Source organism: Oculina patagonica, chromosome 7 (assembly GCF_052425735.1).
Source record: "Oculina patagonica isolate OP01 chromosome 7, crgOcupat, whole genome shotgun sequence".
NCBI classification, from domain to species: domain Eukaryota; kingdom Metazoa; phylum Cnidaria; class Anthozoa; order Scleractinia; family Oculinidae; genus Oculina; species Oculina patagonica.
In genome coordinates this window covers 6,052,781-6,072,790 of record NC_135764.1, presented here as the reverse complement: position 1 = coordinate 6,072,790, position 20,010 = coordinate 6,052,781, and the positions used below count along the sequence as shown (strand labels likewise).

Genomic DNA, 20,010 nt, shown 5'->3' with positions numbered 1-20,010 from the left:
TTTGCGGATCAAGTGTGAAGGCATTTTTCCGTTTTGTTTTCCATCTTACAAGTCTCCTGATACAAAAGACGACATGGTAGGTTTGCCTAACATTTCTAAACCCGTCATTTTGTAACTCTAGATTGAAATCAGATTGCATACTCGTAATTTCTTTTTTATTTTATTTTATTTTTATTTTTTATTTTTTATTGCAATTACAAAAAAGAACATTAATTACACAGTAAAGTTACATACATTTTAGGGAAAGGAAAAAAAAAATTATAATGAAAAAAAGATAAAATAAAGTTAATTAATAAATATGATAATTACACTTCACTATTACAATTCTCAAGTTATTACACACACAAAGATAGCCTTAAAGATAGTAACATTTGAAATAATAACAATAATACATATTTATTACATAGGTTTAATTATCCATTTTTTGTTAAAATATTCCTTTTTTTTGTGATTTTACTTTCTATTTCATACTTAATTTTAATTTTGGCTTTAAACCCCTCGATTTTACGAAGGGGTTGACTTCTTCTGCAGTCCCACAAGAACAATTTTCCAATAATTATGAAGTAATTTAATAGATCAAGTAAAGGGCATTTTCCCGTAAATATTCCAAATAAAACATCTTTTAGGGAGAGGTGGATTTTCTGTTTTGATAGTAGGTGCCAGTATGATGCAAAATCTGTCCAGAATTGTCTAGTGTGGGAACAGTTATAAAAGAAATGATTTGAGGTTTCTGACTCAGTTTTACAAAACGTACACAAATCATCGCTTCTGCAACCAATTTTAAGTAATTTAGTATTCGTATAAAAAATAGAGTTTATAACTTTATATTGGAAAGCTTTAACATAAGATTCAAGTGCAACAGAATGTGGTAATAAGAAGATTTGATTGATTTGGTCGATTGTGAAATCAAAATCCCTCTGCAATTTGAAGGTGATATTGGGAGGTTGAGCCTTTCTGGAAACAAGTAGAGAATAGTAATCTTTTGATCTTTTTTGTTTAATATCAAATATGTTATTCTCAAATGTAAAAGAGGGAGATAGGGTTGATAATGGTGCATTCGCAATCCTTAGCTGTGAGGGCATAGAGTGTCGGAGGCCTGCCCACTGAAGAAAATTGGTTTTGTTAATCTTGTTCGAGAAGTGAGTGAAGGCAACGTTAATATCCCGGTCAAAAAGAAGATCATGCGTGTACATGATTCCTGCCTCGCGATAATTTTTGAAATAAACCGGTTTTTTATCGATTTTTATGTCTTTATTGTAATTTAGCTCTATTGCTCTACAATAAATAAATAGGGTAAATATATTGGGACAATACGCCTATTAATTCAATGTGTTCAAAAGCTGTTAGATCTCTGGGCGTTTTTAGCCTTCTAAAGCCCTGGCCAAACGGTAACGCAAGTGGACGCAAGTTGAAAACTTGCGAGCACTTGTGTTGAATTGTGTGCACTTTGGTCGAGATCAAATTTGCACTTAAGGCAACGTATGTTTTTCACCGTTTGGCCACCCAACGCAAGTCAACGCAAGTCTTGCTGTTTACTTCAAGTACTGAATTGCAGCGCGTGCAGTAGCATTGAAATGGCTTTTTGACAACTTGCGTGCTCTTGCGAGCCCGCAAGTCTGTACGCAAGTTCCACTTGCGACTACTTGCGTCCACTTGCGTTACCGTTTGGCCAGGGCTTAAAGTTAATGTGTATTTTTATTTCATCTTTTCAACAGGATGTCGATGCTCTTGGTACACTCAACGTTCAAGCGACCATTGTTAACGTCAAAACACACGTTCCTTATTATAACTTAAAGGTAACTTTTGATATATCTACAGATAATACTGAATGAAAACCATGTTTATAACAAGATAGACTGCAACCAATCAACAAAACAAGCACACAAAACAGAACAACACAAGCAAAACATGATTCTAAGTGTAAAAAAGATGTTAAAATCGTGTTAACCAGAAGTTCTTTGGCGTAGTTTTTATTCTCTATTTTATTACTACTTGTTAAAGGGACACTGTCAAACGGTAAAATAGACTGTCACGGTAAAATAGACTGTCACGGTAAAATAGACTGTCACGGTAAAATAGACTGTCACGGTAAAATAGACTGTCAAGGTAAAATAGACGGTAAAATAGACTGTCACGGTAAAATAGACTGTCACGGTAAAATAGACTGTCACGGTAAAATAGACTGTCACGGTAAAATAGACTGTCACGGTAAAATAGACTGTCACGGTAAAATAGACTGTCACGGTAAAATAGACTGTCACGGTAAAATAGACGGTAAAATAGACTGTCACGGTAAAATAGACGGTAAAATAGACTGTCACGGTAAAATAGACTGTCACGGTAAAATAGACGGTAAAATAGACTGTCACGGTAAAATAGACGGTAAAATAGTCTGTCACGGTAAAATAGACGGTAAAATAGACTGTCACGGTAAAATAGACTGTCACGGTAAAATAGACGGTAAAATAGACTGTCACGGTAAAATAGACTGTCACGGTAAAATAGACGGTAAAATAGACTGTCACGGTAAAATAGACGGTAAAATAGACTGTCACGGTAAAATAGACTGTCACGGTAAAATAGACGGTAAAATAGACTGTCACGGTAAAATAGACTGTCACGGTAAAATAGACGGTAAAATAGACTGTCACGGTAAAATAGACGGTAAAATAGACTGTCACGGTAAAATAGACTGCCACGGTAAAATAGACGGTAAAATAGACTGTCACGGTAAAATAGACTGTCACGGTAAAATAGACGGTAAAATAGACTGTCACGGTAAAATAGACGGTAAAATAGACTGTCACGGTAAAATAGACGGTAAAATAGACTGTCACGGTAAAATAGACTGTCACGGTAAAATAGACGGTAAAATAGACTGTCACGGTAAAATAGACGGTAATATAGTCTGTCACGGTAAAAAAGACGGTAAAATAGACTGTCACGGTAAAATAGATGGTAAAATAGTCTGTCACGGTAAAATAGACGGTAAAATAGACTGTCACGGTAAAATAGACGGTAAAATAGTCTGTCACGGTAAAATAGACGGTAAAATAGACTGTCACGGTAAAATAGACTGTAAAATAGACTGTCACGGTAAAATAGACATCAAATAGGCAGATAGGTCTTGTCATACATGAAATGCACCTAGTACGTCAAGATAAAGATAAAAAGTAAATTGTTGTTGAAGGAAGAAAGAAGCCATAATAATTTTTAGCTGTTTTTTTTAGTCCACCAGGTCAAAACTTGAAAAAATCAGCCTGATTAGAGTTCCTGAAGGCATTACAATAATTTCACTTATTTGTCGCTTTAGTACACTCACATGGTGATTTTGAACAAAATTGCATCACTATCAGTACACTTGCGAAGTTCCGATATAAAAGGGGCCTGGCCTGGCCATTCTCACGCCCAGTTGTCAGTCAATCATCAAAGCGTAAACAACTGACAAACAACCTGCGTATTTTCCACAACTGTTACTGATAAAATGTGTTTCATTTTCGCTAGGAATATTCTGTTAAACGTTAGGAAGTTATTTTTCATATTTTTGTCAATAATATATCTTGGTTTCATGAGATTTCAGAGCATGTTCAGCTTGAAGGATGCTCGGCACCAGAACGTGGCACGAATGCAAAGAGTACAAATTTGCATTTAGCGCCCGAGAAGTGTGAAATGTGGGAGGTGCCATCCCTTTTATAGCGGAACTTCTTGTTTAAGGCTCTTGAGTTTTTGAAGTCAAAACTGTTGACAGTGTCCCTTTTAAAAGAGTGGCATAGTAGCGGTCATGATGATGATAACCTTTATTTAAACACGATAGCTTTAAAAGCCTCAAGCTTGAGAGGTCATATATAAAAGTTCATATAGGTCATATATAAAAGTAAATTGGTCATATATAAAAGTAAATTGGTAGTTGCGTTCGTAGTTGCGTAAATTGGTAGTTGCGGTCGACGCATCCTAATCTTGTGGTGACCTGTGGTCCTGCGGTTGTCCTGTGAACGCGCAAGCGAAAGTCGTTCTATGTGTCTATCTATGTATGTCGGTATGTGGCAGGTTGGCCTCGATCTCATGTGAGAAGACATTAGAAAGCAATTAATTGCGTCACAACAACTTCAACAATGACATTGAGCCGCAAAGACAGCGCACGCAAAAACAATTCAATTAAGCCGATACCGCGCCGCTAGGCTCTAAACAAATTTTGCGTTCGACGTTGATCAGTGGTCGATCCCGCGGTTGTCCTGTGAACGCGCAAACGAAAGTCGTTCCATGTGTCGTTCTATGTATCCTGGTACGTCGCAGGTTGACTAATTATTGACATCACAGTTTCGTCGCGAGAGACCCTGGGAACGAAGTTGATTCGATCTAACGATTTCTTCGGTTTGCGTTTTCGAGTTTACCTCGTGAGTTGTACTGAAAAATAAACGTTTCGCCAGTGCTCCCTTCAGCAGTAGTAAAAAAAATTGCTGTTCTGTCTCGTGAGCTTTTGGATTGAGATTGTTTCGCTGATAGTCTCAAGTGATGTTGGACGCGCGCTTTATGTTGCGCGCATGGTCGTTTCAAATTTGTATGACGATATAAACAGTCGCGTAACTCGGTATACGTTTGCTAACCTTATCTTGGGTACCTATCTTGGGTCGAACGCACTCCCCTAATCTCTGATTATAACTAGTTTAGTGCTTTATTTAAATCTGAATTCTGTTGTGTAGGTCCCTAAACAGTATGACATTCTTGGTTATAATCGCCACTCAGTAGCTGATGCGTCTTCGGGATATGTCCCGCCAAAGCTGGTTCGTTCCTTGAGAGTCGGCGCCGAGGTAAGCTTGTAGGCTCAAAAAACATCTCAAAATTCTTTCTAAATGTTCTGCTTAACGCCATCAAGAAATAATTTGAGCTTAGCCTGTTGGTCTGTTCTGCAGTCATCTTTTATCGTGTGTTGGCATTTTCTCGTTATATCGGGGTACATTTTACGTTTGGGCTTCTGGATTGTGTTCGTTATAACGAGGATTTCGCTATACCCTGATTAACTATTTATATCATTATTCAATAAAAAAGGAAAGCCTGTCTTGTGGTTAAGTTTTGAACGTGTAGTAGTAATTTCTGTGTGATAGAAATCTCGAGCTCATAATCTAATTGTTAAATAGAACACGGTCGCGCGCGCGTTGCTCTTTAAAGGGACAATTATTTTGATTTTTGGCTTTCTCTTTAGGATGAGATGATAAACTTGGTCAGCAGCCTACCTCTGACGTCGGTAAGAAGTCCCAGTCCCGTCCCGACCACAGAAGGCGGCGAGGAAGCTAAGGAAGAAGCTGATGGAGACGGAGAACAAAGTCTAAAGATCAAAAGCCCCATAGTAGCAACCCCACAAGAGGACATAGCTGTGCAGGATCCTGAGGCGGTGCCCCTTGTGGTGCCTGCCGCGCTGTTTAGACCCACGTCTTACCACCCCATGCACATATTTGTAAGTCACGTAACACACTTGTTAAGAGGCTAGTAGGTCACGCTTTGTCACGCTTGGTCACTATTCTGTACTTTCTTGCAAAAACTTATGCTACAATTAAATGAAACTTGACCTAATGGTTTAAAACCGTAGGAAAAAACAACAACAGAAATCTGAGAAAGTCTTTTAGTACGGAGGGTCAAACGTTATACACGATTGGACAAAAAGAGACCGAATTCATACCTAGGTCAGATTGATTGAAAACATACCAAACATGTATGAAATTAATGCTAACTTTAAAAGTACAGTAAAAAACACGCAACAACATGTTGTTTATAGTGGTCATGCACTTAGCTTCATATCTCTTCGAGATAGCTAGTTTACAGGCATGCCACTGAGACAGAGGAAACAAATATTTAAATGAACATTACTGACAGAAGGCAGACCAGTTGGCTATGTACAAAGCGTGATCGAGGATTTGAACTCGGGACAACCGAGAAACAAATCCAGCTAGTGGCAGGGGCAGGTCTTGAACCGGGGACCTCCAGATTACAACGCCAGCGCCCTAAACCACTCGGCCTCGCTTGCCTCCTTTCCTTATATTTATATTTTTGTGATTATATCAATAATATTTTATGATTTTCAACATTGGCATTTACATTGCAACAGGAGTGATAAGACTACTAGGTGTCTCCAAAGAGGATCCAGAATGTCGACTTAAAATGGATTTTAGAAAATAAGAACCTATTTCCAATTTAAGGCTAAAGAGATTCTTATAAAGAGAGTGTATAACGGACAAATTTTAGCCTTACAGGTTCTTAAAAATTAGTTTTTTACTCGCAGGTTTTTACTGTATGTATGTTTTGTCTCCAATATCTGGACAATGTTATACACACATTTTTTCTAAGATATGTACGGTGATTATTCGAACAATGTCAATGTTTCAGAATCCAGCACCTGGACTGCAAGTGTTTAAACCTCCGTTGCCTTACTCAGAAGTGGATGAAGATTATCATTTGTGTCCTCTGCCGCGAAACAGAACAGCAGGCAAATCAGGCAAACAGGGCAGAAAATACCTGGAGAGACAGGTAAATATCACTGATACTTGATTTATGCAACTTCTGTAACTAAATTGTACGAAACATTGCCCTGTATGTGTCCACCTGAGGGAACGGTGTTTTCCTCCCGTTTTTTCTCGGTGGGTGGGTACGGCTAGACGTAGGCTAAGTAGAACTAAGTAAAACCTCGATATAACGAAGGGCCAAGGGATTGACAAAATATATTCGCTATAACGAGGTTTCGTTATATCGGGGTTCTTTTCCATATATTTTACTATTACTGGGACGAAGAATATCGTTCGTTATACCGAGGACTTCGTTATGTCGAGGTTCCACTGTACCGTATTTTCTCTGTGACAACCCCCCTCCCCTCCCTCGTGCTTATTAATTGATGGTGATGCGGAAAGGGTGAGATGCTTATTCGAAGGGGGCAGAGGCATGATAGGGGTACGTGAAGGACTTTTTAAATCCCCAATTCTAGGTCATGAATTGTGCTTTCACCCTCAGTACAATCACCAGCCGTTCGATATCAGTCGATAGAAGCAAAATTATTTTGGAGAAGGCTTAAAAAGTTTTGTACGGAATTGATAATTTTATACCTCACGGTGGGGAGAGGGGAGGGCGTAGAAGATAAATGGACTTAATAGTGGAGATATATACGGTATGCCTTTACTTTCAGTGGTCGCTCCTTCTATAACTACGTTTTAAAGTACACGCAAAAATAATCGCTAAACAACAAACAAAGTGTTAAATTTGTAGTAAATAATAAAGATGGTAGATTTTAAGCTCGGTGATAAATAGTGAAGAAATTATTCTACATGACACGAGCGTGGGACAAAGAAAAAAAAAGAAAAAAAAAAGAAAAAAAGAAAAAAAAATGTAGAATAATTTCTTCACTATTTATCACCGAGCTTAAAATCTACCATCTTTATTATTTACTACAAATTTGATGATTTCGACATTGCTGATCCTAGCAGTATGCAGGACGCGTGTCACTTATCAACCTAGTAAATGGCCTAGCTCACAGCGAGTCTCACGTAGCTCAGTTGGTTAGAGCGCCCAACCGGTATCTGGGAGGCCATGGGTTCGATTCCCGTCGGGGACTCATATTTTTTTTTCTTTGTCCCACGCTCGTGTCATGTAGAATAATTTCTTCACTAAACAAAGTGTTATTTAACGACGCCCTTAATTTTTTCCTTCTTTTGCAGGACGTTATTCCCGGCGTCATGACGTGGAAACGGTTTCCATGCCAACCTCTAGTCTCCATGGCAGCAAATCCAACGATATCAAATGTTTGGATTCCTCGATGGTAAGACAAATTTCCGTTATGATTTCCTTGATAAAATACGTGATAAAAAGTTTGTACTACTGATGTACTAAGGCGTTCGTGACTCGCGTATTGCACGTCTCATAACAGTGGTTCAACGTTCGACGACGTGTAGCAGATGTGTTAATGTGACTTGTGTGTTTCGTTTGACTGTAGGACTGATCCATTTAGTGAGGACTTGCTGCCTACAGATGTTCCTTCATTGTTACACGGTCTTCCTGATGAGGATGTCATGAGCGATGATGAAATGTAAGTTTTAGTTTCTGCAATACATGTATTGATTAAAAAACCGCAATTGCTATAAAGTAATGGCTTCCGTGGTATCAAAAAAACACCTAGAATCCCAGAAACCCACCTTCCTGGTATCGAGTTGTTTCGCAATTTGGTCAAGTGTAATCGTTAACACTACAACTGAACACGTTTGGGACTTTGACAAAAGTCAAGCGCCAGTTGTTCGGCTGCCGATTGCCGCTTATCCTGGCATAATAGAATGATAGAGATTACGGCTTCTAATTTCGCTGCTTATGTACAGCTTTAGATCGAAAGCAAAGTCAGAACTGAAGAGCAAAAACTCTAAACAGAGAACCTCACTGAAAAGTTACAACACTAAAATCAAATCCACATTGATCCTGGACCATAGTCGTGCTTGCACTTCGCCTTGAATAATTTTGAACTAAAAAAGAAAGCAAGTGATATTTCGACTCAAAAATAAAGTTAACTGTAACTTTAACTAGGCCCAAGGAGATAACAAAAAAAAATCAATCAATAATAAATACTAAATTGTTTCCACAGGGACGAAGAAGGAGCAGACCCTGGGTTCAAGGAGATTCCAGTTCCTACGCCAGACATGGTTAGAGCCCAGTTCCCTACGGCAGAAAGCATTCTCGGAGATCAAGACCAACAAGTGACGTCACAGCTGAGGTGATTTGATCAACACTCTGTTGTTTCATCTTGCAGCGCCAAACATCAGTTTCGACAACAAAAAGAGAAAATCATTAAACAGTTGATTTCTGTTTGCTTTTAGCTGATAATGTTTTTCTTATCTCCTCTTCAGTGAGATGATGCTACACACAGGTGGGAACACAAAGATGTCAGCGGCTTCCTCAACGGCAGCGACCGCATCCTTCGTCCCAAGGTACTGCAGGCCTTTGTATAATGTCTATCATTGTGCAGTTATTAAATTTTCGTCGAGACTGTTAGTTTGTGATCAGAAATGTTTTTAACCATTTGGCCACACAATTAGTCTTAATCCTTTTACGTTGTCTGTATTTAAGTAACGTACAATGTACGGCCGACCCTCAACAACTGTCAAGATTTTTTTCTTCCCAACATTACACTGTGGCCGGTAGCAGTTCTTACAAGGTCTCACAAGAATGGCTCGCTACGTTTCAAGAGAACAATGGAACGAACAACAGTAGAAATGCAAGCTTACGAGGGTTCTGATCTCCTCTTCATACTGTTACAATGTTTGTATTTTAAACCTCCCTTTAAGTGCATGTCACCTCTCAGCAGTGGCCAGTTAACACCGCCACAGGGCGGCCGTTGTAGAGAGGATTGGAAAAAGTTCCTTCGAGTAAATTGAATCCCTCTTCCTCTCTCTTTAGAACAGTTGAATGGTTATGTTTTAAATCCTCCCTTCCCCCTCTCTTTTTGTGGGAGGTGCGATGGCCTATTGGTTAGTGTGCGCGCCTCCGAGTCGAACGGCTCGGGTTCGAGGCCTGGCCGGGGCGCCGCGTTGTGTTCTTGGGCACGACACTTTACTCTGACAGTGCCTCTTGCCACCCAGGTGTATAAATGGGTACCGGCGAATTTACTGCTGGGGGGGTAACCCTGCGATGGACTAGCATCCCATCCAGGGGGGAGTAGCAATACTCTCAGTCGCTTCATGCAACGGAAACCGGGATAAGCTCCGACTGTATGGGCCACTTGGTTCAGACACAGACTTAACCTACCCTCTCTTTAGGCCAAAAATTCGTAAAAGGTCCCACTTCGTGGTGAATGACCCTACAGTGTGTGACAGTGTTCTCGTATGTTCTCTTGATGAAAGTACTGATACAAAATATCCCCCTCCAAAGTCCTTGGGCCAGACGTGTGTCAAACTCTTGATCCTGCATGCTTAATGAATCATTTACTTCTCAGAGCTAACATTGAAATAACTGTATAATAAACGAATTCACATCCTATTCTACAAGAGTAATGTGTTTTTCCTTTTGTGTACAGGGAAAAACGCGAGAAGGAGCTAAACGAATTTTTGAGGCAGCGACAGAACAGAGTTGGACTGAGGATTAAGCAACGAATACAATCAATTAACGATGCTGTGTCTTCGTCTAATCTGGAATTGAAATAAAACTTACAGTATTATGTAAATTAAAGAGCGATTGACAACTGAAGTTTTGTAAGAAGACGAATCCAAGTTTAACTCGAAATTCTTACAGTTGTCTTAAGTTTTTTTGTCAAATTATCTGATCTATTTTGTTCAGGTCAGCTAGGTTTTGCCTGTGTGGCTTTGATTGTAAATATATAATTAGGTTTATATTGTGTACATTTGTTTATATATATTTGGTTCCTTGTATTATTTCCAAACCAGTTAGCAGGTTTGTTGTTACTTGTAACGTTCTTATATACAAGCAATGCGTTATACCCAAGTGAAGTGGCAATTAAAGACACTGCATTTGAAACCCGAGGATTTGCTTTTGACTAAACTTTCTTTTGAAACTTTTATTTTGTCAAGCAAATAACGTGGAAGTTTATCTTAGCAAATGACGTCATAATATCAATATGGGAGAAAAATGCCATCGCATCGGTATCGTCTTGGAAAACTGGTATCGGCCCAGCTATACCCCCATTTCCTAGAAAAGATTTAGAGGTCAGAGAAAACTTTGTTTTCCCACGCGATCTTGTCACCGTCAATTTTTACGTGAAAAACGAGGGAAATCAAACCTATATTCGAAGACATTGCCGTCTTTTTCTCTCTCGCCTCGTTTAGCAATGTGGCCGTTCTTTTCGCCGTCCCCGCCAATCGTGATTTAAAAGACCGTTCTTATTATCAGAACACTATCAAAACATCAAAACAAAGGATATTTCTGTCCCCATTGCCCATTGTCTGAGCTGACACTAACACTTCCTTTGTTTTGACACGTGATCACATTTCTGCACTGCAAAGCAACATACCTTATTCGACCTTTATATGATGGAAGCAACACGACATGGTTTGTACTCACAGATGCAGAAAACATAACTTATGGAGCAAGGTAAAGTTATTTTATTCAAGTTAAACTAGAATTTGACGACCTGCATTTATAGGGACCTCTATAGAGCCAGCAGAGTGTCAACTCTCGCATATTTGATTATGGATATTTTATGACGCATTTGCTAATTGTTTAATTTGCCTAAGGCGGAACTTGAGGTCTTTTATGAACTGACAATTGCAAACGCATTGGTGACTTTGTTTTTTGGTTGGATAGTTGTTTGTTAAATTGTTAATTTGAGGTTTCAGTGACATTTACCTTTTAGTAATACAACGTTTTTAGCCTAGAAGCTGAAACGCGATATTCTTGTTAGGCCGATTGTTAGTCAATCGACTGTATTCTTGCTCTCGCAAAAAGGGGTTTTCCCCTTGACCTTTCAGTTAAATACACGACTGCGACGCATCGGTGCATTTAGTTATTACGATTTCATAAATGCTTTATAAAAGTACAAATAAAAAGGCAAAGTAACTTAACTACTTAATTAACAAGGCAAACTTATAACCGTATGGCGTGTTGAACAATTGTCTTGTTCCCCGCTCGATCAGGAACTCTAAAGATATCAAATTGTATTCTGTTATGGCAGGAAAAATTGACGGTATCCCCCTATTTCATACCAACCAAATCGTCTATAAATAAAGAAACTAGACCGGAAATACGTCTGCTTTTGCAGGCTATTGTAAAACTGGATGGTTCTCGGTTTCTACCGACTTCGACAGTTTGTGGTAGGCTTCGCTGGGAGGAATTAAATATAAACCCTGTGTAAAATTCAGGCTTTCCGTTTTTTATCGATCAGTGACTTCTAATTGTTTTAACTAGGTTTAACCAAACGTGTTTTTAAACAATTAAAATTGTTGTTAAGTGGGTATTGTTTTATATTTTCATTGTGACATTTTTTGAAGATTCAGGTTGTCGGACGCTGGAGCTCGTTCGTGGTTTGAAGTGCTTTTCAGACACAAGCCCGACAGTGAGGATAGAGGGGGACTGCTGGCCGCCTTATGGAGAAGTCGTCACCAGATTTCCTCTCTGTGGTTCGTCTGAACTTAATGTCTTTGTGGATTGTATCGAGGGGCAGGCAAATCTAACCTTTGGCTTGATTTTTCCCTACGAGAGGTATGCTTGTTTGGTTTTCGTTGTTACTTTTGCATTTTTTCTTGATTAATTGTTGAATGTGGAAATGTCAGAAGTCTCTACGCCATATGTCGCTCCAAAGATGAAAACAGCGATTGTGAAAATCAAAAAAAAATCCACAGCAATATTGCAAATTCGATTGCGACCATTTTTTAACTTGCCAAGATGATAAAGATTGTATCATGTACATTATACCTTCCAATGCAAAAATCTTAAACCGATACTGATACTATTTTCAGGTATCACGGAGGGAAAACTGGTGTTTTCGTTCCAAGTGAAATTGTGTGAAAACTATCGATGGTTACCCCAATAAAGTATATATTTTCTGAAAGCTTATTGAATAAAGATTGTAATTTTAGATTTTGTTTTGATCATATAGACCATAATAAGCAACGTCAGCATTTTGTTTGCAATTATGATGTTGCGCAACATTAGGTTTATTTATAACATTTAGGTGAGCGCCTAAACTTTTATGTGGAATTCGATCTACATATATTGGTCTAAAAAACAGTGTCTCAGATTTTTCTTTTCTTGCTCCATTAATTTTTTATAAATTTTTAAACTTTAAAATGGCGTTTTTAGGGCTTCTACAATAAGCTTTCAGAAAATATATACTTTATTGGGGTTACCATTAATGGTTTGCACACAATTTCAGTTGGAACGAAAACGCCAATTTTCCTTCCGTAACTTGATGAACCCATCTTACTTTAGTAAAGTTTTGCAAACTTAAATTAGCATACTATTCGCGACAGTCCCTTTCACGCTCGCTAATAAGAGATGGAGATATGCGACCGCGCTTTGTGAGTAGGACGTGAAAAAGGATGGGATATGGGGGGAGGGAAAGGGAAAAGCGCGGAGGCGAAGGAGGAGAGCGTGAAAGGAAGCGACATGTCACGGCTGCTGATATCCGAAGGATTCTAACGCGAACTGGGCCGAAATGATATGCAGCGCTCTTATTTATACTCGCGCTGTAAGGGACTGGCGCGAAAAGCATACTATTCGCGACAGTCCCTTTCACGCTCGCTAATAAGAGATGGAGATATGCTCCCGCACTAAGACGTCCAACGTTTAATACGGCCTAAAGACCCCAAAATTCTACCAATACTTAAACAACACACACATCAGACCCCACTCTTAAACTAGAAAGTCCTAACCAGCCAAAGCTCATCCTAAGGTGAAGCACTGGAGGGAAACGCGACTGTAAAATGGACGAGGCTGTTCAAGTCAGTGTAAGAATCTGCTAGCGTCTGGGCAGAAGTGACGTGACGAGATAATAAATCTGAAGGTCCTCCGGGACGTAAAACTTGCGCAACTTTCATATAGTGAGACGCTGTAGGAGCGTGGCGCCAACCAACATGTTCCATAATGTCTGCAAGCTGACTACCCGAAAGGGCTAGAGTGATGGCTAAGCCGGCTCTAAAGCTGTGCAAAGTTTCTCCGTTGTAAATCTTTGCCTCCTGTAGATAGCAACGGAGTCGCGACTGCAAAGTGGAGTTAGCAATTTGCTTATTCTGGATTTTCCCTGTAGAGCTGAGGGGGCGAAATAAGTAACCTGCCAATAGATCCACGGAAAGCGCGGAGGAGATGGCGACGTAAAGCTCTATCGCCTTAACCGGACAAAGAGACAAATCGGAATGGCGACGAATGCCGAAAAGATTGGCGGAGCCATCCCTGAGGGATTTACCCCAGACGTGATTGAACAGGAGACCATCGTTTCGCGGAAACCGCATTATCTCTTGGGTCTTAACCAGAGTAAGATCATTTGCTCGATCCCCGCTGAAAAAGAGCGTCTTAAACAAAGCAGCGTCTCTCGCATAGATAAACAGTTGGGAAGCAGTAATGCCGGGAACCATCATTTTTTCTTGGATAAGACGGGACAGCTGAACGATTTTGACAAGAAAGAGTGGCGTCGCCTGTTTAGGGGTAACAGCAGATTGCAACTGCTCAGACGTGAAGGCTTTAAGATAGGCTTTTACTTCAGCGGAAGCTGCAGGGTTTTCTAAGCCCAGAGCAGTGTTCCAATCACCTTCCCTCCCTGCTTCTTTAAAAATGGCCCTAAGCTTTCCAATGTAGGAATCGACGGAAGCATAGGAAAGGCGAACAGGACAACCACAGCTATGCACCCCATGCTTTCCTAGGTGTGGGCAGGTAGTAACATGGACTTGTGTTTTCCCTCGGGAATCTTTCCAGGCAAGAAATCGACAAATATCTTTAGGAATCGCGGAAAACAGGGTCTTATTCCCCGGCAGAGAACCCAAAAAGGCGGAGAACTCCTTCTTCAGAAGTTTTTTTGTTTGGCGGAAGCGGAGGACAAAGCAATGCCTTGCAATTGGTCGAGACGGTTATCTATGGCAGAAATATCCGGGACAACCGAAAGAGGTTGGGGAGCGGGAAGGGCAGGTCTTTTGAATCCGCACATCTGGCAAAATCGGAAATCCTGATCATTCGGATATTTGCATTCTGGACATTGGACAGCAGGAACAAAAAAGCGGGCAACTGGGGGAAGGCCCTATAGACAAAAAGAGCAGGAAAAAAGGAAATCAATAAGAGTTAAAGGAAAACACAAGCAGAAAACATGAGACGAAACAAGCGCGAGGTTCTGGTGGACATGTCATTGACACTTACAAGTCTGTTCCTTAAATACTCTGGGCATTGTCCATTTAGGCATTTGTAAATTAAGCATAGCTTATTAACAGTGATTTCATCATAAAAGGGCACCCAGTCTAGTCTCTTAAATAAACTTACAGTACGTTCATCTCTTGTTTTAACGCCTAGGATAACACGGGCAGCCCTTTTCTGGAGACGAAAAATTCTTCTTATGTTACTTTTAGATGTTGAACTCCAGACTGCTCCGCCGTACAGAAATATAGGCTTAATAGTTGCATTGTAGAAGAGTATGCGCTCGTTTAGAGGAAGATAATGTCTGATTGACCTAAGAACACCTAAACGCTTTGCTAGTTTCTTACATAAGTGTTCGACATGTTCATTGAAACTTAGGTCTTGATCAACATGGACTCCAAGAAGCTTGTGGCTTGTGGTATTGTCTAAGGCTTCCCCGCTGCTAGTACAGACTTCATCTCGTCGACACCGGTACTACCGATCTTAGTGCGTAGCCTACTCCCAGTTACAAACATAGACTTCGTCTTCTCTTGAGTCCTTGATAGTTGCAGCAAAAGACGATAGTGCATTGCTAAGAGCCAGAGCTTCCTTAACTGCAATATCAGACGATAAAATTTCCTCAGGCCAGTAGTCAGAAGCATAGATGGGGACTGCGGATAGATTTAGCACGCCAGCCCAGCGGTAAGAAGAGGCATCAGTGTACATGCCAAATTGGTGGTGTCGCTCCGAACGCCATGGAAGGAACCCTGACCAGGTCTTGAGAAAAAGCCAGTGTTCAATTTCACGGCGCAGTGGAACTGACAAAGGGAGTGGCCTAGAAGAGCGAGAGGCACGCGAAATAGCCAAGTTGATCTCGTTAGTGAATAATCTGGCGCCCGGCACTGCCATAGACATTGATATACACTTTCCTGCTAATCTTTGCAAGTCCGTGAAAGAAACGTGGCTGGAATCCAGGATCGCTTCGACAAGAGAAATGAATTTCTGTTTCTTATCTGGAAGAAGACGAAAGGCCTGCAAGCGGGAGTCGCACTCAAACCCAAGAAACGGAACTGATTGTGATGGCTGAAGGATGGATTTCTGAAGCCCAATACAGTAACCCAGTTTGATTAACGTATAACAGACCAGGAAGGACGCAATATGGGCACTGACGAGGCTCAGTTTATCTGGATCAAGGGACTTCACGAGATTGGAATCACGAGGTAAACGAATCTGCGATGAATGACGGTCGTCAATGTACAAGGAACAAGGGATGCGAATGGAGCGAAAGTAGTGGGAAACAAGAAGGCCAGTAGAATGGTACACGAAGGCCGATAACTTCCAACCAAAAGGGATGGTATTACTGGTGAAGTACCAACCATTCCACTCAAATCCAAAGTACGTCCTGCTGGAGGGGGCAAGGAGAATGTGATCATAACCAGATTTGTCATCGCACACAGTTTGATACGCGTCCTTACCGACATATAAGGGAAGTTGATGAAGGTGGTCGAGAGAAAACGGCCGATCATCCATCCACAAATTCAAAAACCTGTTGTCATTACAAAGCCTAGGCTTTGAGGGTTCCACAGTGAGGGGCATGACCAGGTGAGGGGGGGTCAACCTCGCCCACCTTGCCCCAAACCGAAATGGCACCAGTAGAGAGGCGTTGCAAAATTGTGTCAGCAATAAACTTGGCGAAAGGGGCACAGGACTTGTGATTGTAAAAGATACGCTGGGGTGGAGAGGTCGAGTCAAAATGTTCGCCCTTGAAATTCCCTTTGAAATGCCTGAAAAAGGGCTGTACTTGCACCTTATTCTCTAGCCAATCCAGAACATTCCGTGATAGGGGAGAGGAGACCGAATCAGCAATATGTTTCCACTCCTTTAGATGATGATGCAACTGACCGGCAAGAAAACTAGCAGGGTCTGGGAATGCGAGCATAGAGACGTCCGCTGAAACGTCACCACGAGAGACACTATCCACCCAATCCGACGTCAAGTGAGAATTAAAAGGCTGAGGGGGTTGAGGCCCGGGCTGTAAGGACTTGCCATCGTGACGTACCCATGAAATACAATGTTGCTTGACAGAAAGCGGGTCAAAATATTCCGAGGACTCCCAAGCTGGTACGGTGTAGGAGATTTTGCAACGCTTGGAGGGAGGCTGGAAAAGAAAAAAGGGGGAAAAAGAACTGAAACTCCAATCCGAAAAAAGTCCAGGACGAACGCAAATAAGATGCAAGTCAGAAACGAAATAGTAATAAAGTGTCCTAATAAGCGAGACCGCCCCCCCCCCCCCCTCCCGCAGAAAAGAAAACAATCGAAAACAGGGGAATATGAAAAACTAATAGAATAAAGAGAACGAAAATGATTCAAAGGAAACACTCTTTATTAATTCGACAATGTAAAGAATGTAGTACAAGCATTATACATTAAGCACAATAAGCAAAAACGTACAATGAAACCACAACAGATCCATAGGAAGAAAATAAATGTCTATTGCCCTGCAGGAGGCGGCAGACGGGGGCGAGGACGCGACTGTGGATAACTGCGGTTATTGAACCGCTTAAAGCACCTAGAGGACATGTGGCCAGGCGCGCCACATGCGTAGCAGAAGATCCTCGGCGTCTGGGGGTTGGACGGGCTGATGCCTGAGCGGACGTTCCACTGGAACCAGAAGCGGGCCCTGGGGCCGAAGACTTAAAGGACTTATCCACTTTAGCCACGGCTTCTAAGACTTTCGCGTACTCCTTATCCGCCAAAAGGGCTACAAAATACGCTTTGAATTGCTTCTTGGAAACAGGTAACTTCTCCCTTAATGTACAGGCTATAGCATCAAAGGTTGGGGCCTTCTCGTGTCCTGAAAGTTTGGCGGCTGTAGCTAGCTGCTCTGCCATAGCCAACGCGTCATATTTGTCAAAATCTTCCTCTCTCCTGAAGCCGTATTGAGTAATTTTGGACAGATGAGCTGGAACATCAGAGAGACTGCCAGCATCCTCTAAGGTTTTAATTCTGGCAGTAAGCTGCGCAAGGAGGTCATTCTGAAAAAGCGAGAGGAGGGCATAAATAAACATCTACAGGCTGCCATCACTCGAGTGGGGAAAATGGTAAACAAAAAACACGCAGAATAAACACGCAAGGAAAAAGACAAAGGGTGCAAAAAACACGCAAGAACCCACCCAAGGGATGGCAGCCTGAGCGTCAGTAATCCGACTAGGGCATTAGACACCCTTTCAGGCTACCATGGGAAAGAATATGAGAATGGAATGCGAGAAGACGCGTATTGAAAAAAGATAAAGGAAAACGAGATACCGACATCAAAGTGTTATAAACAAATTAATATGCGTAGAGAAACAGTTGGAGAACAAATGAAAAAACTCCAAAAGAGAAACTTTCCAAAATAAAATCGTACAATAAATTTTTCCCATAAAAACCAACAGAAAACAGCAACAGCCGTTTGAAACTACGCCGAAAATAATAAACAGAAAAATAACGCGCAACTATGAGGTACACGCCGTAAAACAGCAAAGTAAAGCAAAGAGAAGGGCGCGGGAAAATTAAAAGTGGAGACAAAACAAAACTATGCAATTAGGCAGAAACAAAAGGTGTTATAACACCAAATAGATGCAAACGACGCAAAATCAAAAACACAAGAGAAAAACAACAACAGAATAAAAGCAAAAATTAAGGCAATAAAACGAGGGTAGACAAAGGGAACCACGTAAAAAACAACCTAGAATAGGAAGCTACAAAATCTTCAAGCGTGTGAACTAAAAACTTGGAAATTGGTGAACTGAACTGAGCTTCACAAACCTATGTTTGTGAGGTGAGACACGCACAAGAAACCACATTGAAAAACTTCACGCAATGGAATAAAAATATGGGCGCCAAGGGAAACGCACTACACAAAAGCGAAGTTTGTGAGGCAAATAATGCATAACAAAAAACATCCAGAAAACAACACAGCCAAATAAAAGCACTTCACAACACCCGTTGTTTGTGAGGCAAATTACATCAAACATAAGTTTCACCGGAAGGAACGAAACAGACAAAGGCGTAGAAATAAAAGGGAAGCTAAGGTAGTGGAAAGCACAATGCAAACCCGAAGTTTGCACGGCGAAAAACGGAACAAAAACGTAACGGTTTATACGTACAAATGAAACAGATAGGCGTACAATTCCAAAGAAAAGCACAGCACAGACCCGGTGTCTGCGAGGCGAAACACGCTGACTAGACAAATAAAATGCGTGTAAAGGAAAGCACTGCACAAACCCGATGTTTGCGAGGCGAAGCACATTAACATAAAAATAAACGAGTGCAAAGGGAATTGAAGCACTGCACAAACCCGAAGTTTGCGAGGCAAAGCGCACAACATAACACATAAACGTGTGCAACAACAAAGCACTGCACAAACCCGATGAGGCGAAGCGCACAAATGACAAATAAACGTGAGCAAAAGAGAAGCACTGCACAAACCCGATGTTTGCGAGGCGAAGCACACCGACACCAAATAAACTTGTGCAAAGGAAAGCACTGCACAAACTCGGAGTTTGCGAGGCAAAGCACACCAACATGACAAATAATCGTGCGCAAAAAACAAAGCACTGCACAAACCCGGTGTTTGTGAGGCGAAGCACACCGACAACAAATTTACGTGTGCAAAAACAAAGCACTGCACAAACCCGGTGTTTGTGAGGCGAAGCACACCGACAACAAATTAACGTGTGCAAAACGAAAGTACTGCACAAACCCGTGTTTGCGAGGCGAAGCTGCACCGACAACAAATTAACGTGTGCAAAACGAAAGCACTGCACAAACCCGGCGTTTGCGAGGCAAAGCACACCAACATTAACGTGCGCAAAAACAAAGCACTGCACAAACCCGGTGTTTGTGAGGCGAAGCACACCGACAACAAATTAACGTGTGCAAAAGGAAAGCACTGCACAAACCCGTGTTTGCGAGGCGAAGCACACCGACAACAAATAAAAGTGTGCAAAAGTGAAGGAAAGCACTGCACAAACCCGGTGTTTGCGAGGCGAAGCACACCGACAACAAATAAAAGTGTGCAAAAGTGAAGGAAAGCACTGCACAAACCCGGTGTTTGCGAGGCGAAAAACGCACGACATGACTTGAACTTGACAGCCACTTGTCCCAAACAAAACATAAGCTTAGCGTACAAACTAAAGGAAAAACGGTGGACCGGAACTACTGAAAAACAGCACAATA

At 41.1% G+C, this 20,010-nt stretch overlaps 2 protein-coding genes across 4 annotated transcripts in view; both read left to right on the top strand.

Moving 5' to 3' along the window:
- Positions 1-10,499, top strand: part of LOC144659424 (cilia- and flagella-associated protein 221-like) — a 38,972-nt gene extending 28,473 nt beyond the window's left edge. The window contains exons 18-27 of one of the 3 annotated variants that reach the window (XM_078519854.1): positions 2-76; positions 1,716-1,796; positions 4,701-4,808; positions 5,201-5,452; positions 6,379-6,519; positions 7,698-7,798; positions 7,973-8,065; positions 8,609-8,737; positions 8,871-8,951; positions 10,037-10,499. In XM_078519854.1, coding sequence (XP_078375980.1) covers positions 2-76; positions 1,716-1,796; positions 4,701-4,808; positions 5,201-5,452; positions 6,379-6,519; positions 7,698-7,798; positions 7,973-8,065; positions 8,609-8,737; positions 8,871-8,951; positions 10,037-10,163 — 1,188 coding nt within the window. In that variant the 3' untranslated portion in view covers positions 10,164-10,499. The remainder of the gene's footprint in view (position 1; positions 77-1,715; positions 1,797-4,700; positions 4,809-5,200; positions 5,453-6,378; positions 6,520-7,697; positions 7,799-7,972; positions 8,066-8,608; positions 8,738-8,870; positions 8,952-10,036) is intronic. The other 2 variants (XM_078519853.1, XM_078519855.1) reach the window with 2 other exon arrangements.
- A 487-nt stretch (positions 10,500-10,986) lies between these two features.
- Positions 10,987-19,279, top strand: LOC144659459 (uncharacterized). The gene is made up of 3 exons (XM_078519906.1): positions 10,987-11,067; positions 11,964-12,174; positions 17,295-19,279. The coding sequence occupies exons 1-3, from the start codon at positions 11,058-11,060 to the stop codon at positions 17,437-17,439; spliced, it is 366 nt and encodes a 121-aa protein (XP_078376032.1). The 5' UTR covers positions 10,987-11,057; the 3' UTR covers positions 17,440-19,279.
- Positions 19,280-20,010: the final 731 nt, after the last annotated feature.

Bases quoted from the DNA above. Each gene is read 5' to 3' on its own strand.
- LOC144659459 (XM_078519906.1), top strand. The intron at 12,175-17,294 runs GTATGCTTGTTT...ATTGCCCTGCAG, and splicing joins TTGATTTTTCCCTACGAGAG to GAGGCGGCAGACGGGGGCGA.